Source organism: Protobothrops mucrosquamatus, unplaced genomic scaffold (genome assembly GCF_001527695.2).
Source record: "Protobothrops mucrosquamatus isolate PMUCROS unplaced genomic scaffold, P.Mucros_1.0 scaffold_149, whole genome shotgun sequence".
Taxonomy (NCBI): Eukaryota; Metazoa; Chordata; class Lepidosauria; order Squamata; family Viperidae; genus Protobothrops; species Protobothrops mucrosquamatus.
This window is the reverse complement of record NW_015386225.1, coordinates 1,245,978-1,248,828: the sequence shown is the minus strand read 5'-3', so window position 1 is coordinate 1,248,828 and position 2,851 is coordinate 1,245,978. Positions and strand designations below refer to the sequence as shown.

Here is a 2,851-nt window from a genome sequence, read left to right as displayed (position 1 = left end):
CGAGTCCAACCCCCTGCTCAGGCAGGAACCCTACACCATTTCAGACAAATGGCTGTCCAGTCTCTTCTTAAAAACTTCCAGTGTTGGAGCATTCACCGCTTCTGGAGGCAGGTTGTTCCACTGGTTAATTGTTCTAACTGTCAGGAAGTTTCTCCTTAGTTCTAAGTTGCTTCTCTCCTTGATCAGTTTCCATCCGTTGTTTCTCGTCCTGCCTTCAGGTGCCTTGGAGAATAGCTTGACTCCCTCTTCTTTGTGGCAGCCCCTGAGATATTGGAACGCTGCTATCATGTCCCCCCTCGTCCTTCTCTTCGTTAAACTAGACATACCCAATTCCAGCAGCCTTTCCTTATATGCTTTAGCCTCCAGTCCCCTAATCATCTTTGTTGCTCTTCTCTGTACTCTTTCTAGAGTTTCAGCATCTTTTTTACATCGTGGTGACCAAAACTGGATGCAGTATTCCAAGTGTGGCCTTACTAAGGCATTGTAAAGTGGCATTAATACGTCACGTGATCTTGATTCTATCCCTCTGTTAATGCAGCCCAGCACCACGTTGGCTTTTTTGGCAGCTGCAGCACACTGCTGGCTCATATTTAAGTGATTGTCCACTAGAACTCCAAGATCCCTCTCACAGTTACTACTATTGAGCAAGGTACCCCCTATACTATACCTATACATTTGATTTTTCTTGCCTAAATGTAGAACCTTACTTTTTTCACCACTGAATTTCATTTTGTTAGATAGCGCCCAGTGTTCAAGTCCGTCCAGGTCCTCCTGTATCCTAAGCCTGTCTTCTGGAGTGTTGGCTATAATATATTTGCCACAGAGAAGAGGGAGTCAAGCTATTCTCCAAAGCAGCTGAAGGCAGGACAAGAAGCAACGGGTGGAAACTAATCAAGGAGAGAAGCAACCTAGAAGTAAGGAGAAATTTCCTGACAGTGAGAACAATTAACCAGTGTTCTACAACTCAGAAGTTGTGGGTGCTCCAGCACTGGTATTTTTAAGAAGAGATCGGACAGCCATTTGTCTGAAACTGTATAGCGTTTTCTGCCTGAGAAAGGGGTTGGACTAGAAGACCTCCAAGGTCCCTTCCAACTCGCTTGTTCTGTTATCCGTTACATCCAAAAGGGCACCAATTCCATCTCTTTACGAGACGGCATTAAAAGCAGACCAGAAAGGAGAAAGATGAAGGAACCTACCCGAAGTCCTCGACCCCATTCTCAGCACGGCTGCCACCACAAACCACAGGCTCGCCCCTTCCATGCCTCGCTCCAGCTAAGCGCCGTTCCGAAGCGATACGAGTAGCCATGGACTAACTCCGATCATCTCCGGCTGCTATTGTGGCCTTGCCCCAAACAGTCGCGTCACATGACCGGACGGGCTGCAACCACTGACTAGGATGTGGCCAGCACCCTCGCAAGGAACCCTTTATTCACACAGAATATAGAAAGTACAGAGGAGCACACGCTTTTCTTACTGTTTTTCACTTGCATTTTTTCCTTTTCTGTTGCGCGAGATTACCTAAAAGCATTGCGCAATTGCACGAACGTAAAAGAACATTCAGCTGAATTTTAGGTTGTGCCTTGACAGCCCAATAATCGAGCTAAAATTCTTTGGCTGCCTCGGAAATCCGAAAGAGCTACTCATCTGAGCCAGATGCAAATGATGGAAACACGGTTTCTTAGACAACACAACGTATAAATAATACAGGACTCGTCGTTGGGTATCTATCTTTCTTAGGATCACGGTTGCTTTCAACAATATAAATCTAAGAAATGGGCTGCGCTGAACTGGAGGACTGTACCATTTCTGTACTATTTCTCGGCCTCATTCTGAATAAAGGGGGAGGAGTTTAAAGGTTGATTTTAAAAACAAAACGATTATAGAAAGTAAAGAGTATAAATCTTACTCTTTCTGGGATGGGAAAAGCTGGAAATACACTTAGACCCTCTTTTATTAGGGAAGGTGTCAAAATAGAATGGGTCAGATGGAATAAAAGCACATGTTTCAAACAAATATGTTAGAATGAGGTTTGAAAAATCAGTGTTTCTCAACCTTGACAATTTTAAGGCATGTGGACTTCAACTCCCAGAATTCCACAGCCAGCATTGCTGGCTGTGGAATTCTGGGAGTTGAAGTCCACATGCCTTAAAATTGTCAAGGTTGAGAAACACTGGATAGTTAAACATCCAGACACGGTGGGATCTTTGGTGCTCTCTAGCACTGGTGATGCTAGCACCGATGTTACCTAGTTTGGTAACGGAACGCCTACAAGAAAACCACCAAGCTGAGACAGCACTAAGACATCACCAGAGTTCAATCTTGAACCTCAAATATTCTCTTCTATCAATTTAGACACTTTCGGTATTATGCTTATATAAATTCCCGACAACCAAGCTCGGAGAAGGAACCTTCACCCTCATCCTACACCAGAGCTACAGATATTCACCACTATTGCAAGCTTTTTACCTGTTACTGCAGATGGATTGATTAATACTTTGTAACATTCCTGAACTGAAAGATAAAGTATCTTTATCTTCTCCAGGGGAGAATGTGTGTTGTCTTAGTGTGTTGTCTTAAAAGGATGCTGTAGTTGTCTTCTGATAAGATAGAGAACTCTTTAGTGTATATTGATATCTGGTTTGTCTCTCTGTGGACTCTAGGTAACCTTGTGATATTTTTTCCTCATTAACATCCTAAATTCTACACCCACAGGTTCCTTGAAGCTTATATGAATGAACATGCTTAGTATTATGGGGTTTAAACAGGTAACATATTTGACTTCGTGTAATTGATTTCCTATGGGAGGGGGGGAGATGTGTTTGATGTGTTAACTATAAAATAGAATGAAAGT

The 2,851-nt window shown here is 43.1% G+C and overlaps 1 protein-coding gene across 1 annotated transcript in view; it reads right to left on the bottom strand.

Annotated features, from left to right (window-relative positions):
- The window catches only part of IFNAR1 (interferon alpha and beta receptor subunit 1), a 22,349-nt gene extending 21,000 nt beyond the window's left edge, over positions 1 to 1,349 (bottom strand). Inside the window, exon 1 of the mRNA XM_015819542.1 lies at positions 1,197 to 1,349. Coding sequence (XP_015675028.1) covers positions 1,197 to 1,260 — 64 coding nt within the window. The 5' untranslated portion in view covers positions 1,261 to 1,349. The remainder of the gene's footprint in view (positions 1 to 1,196) is intronic.
- Between the last annotated feature and the right edge of the window lie 1,502 nt (positions 1,350 to 2,851).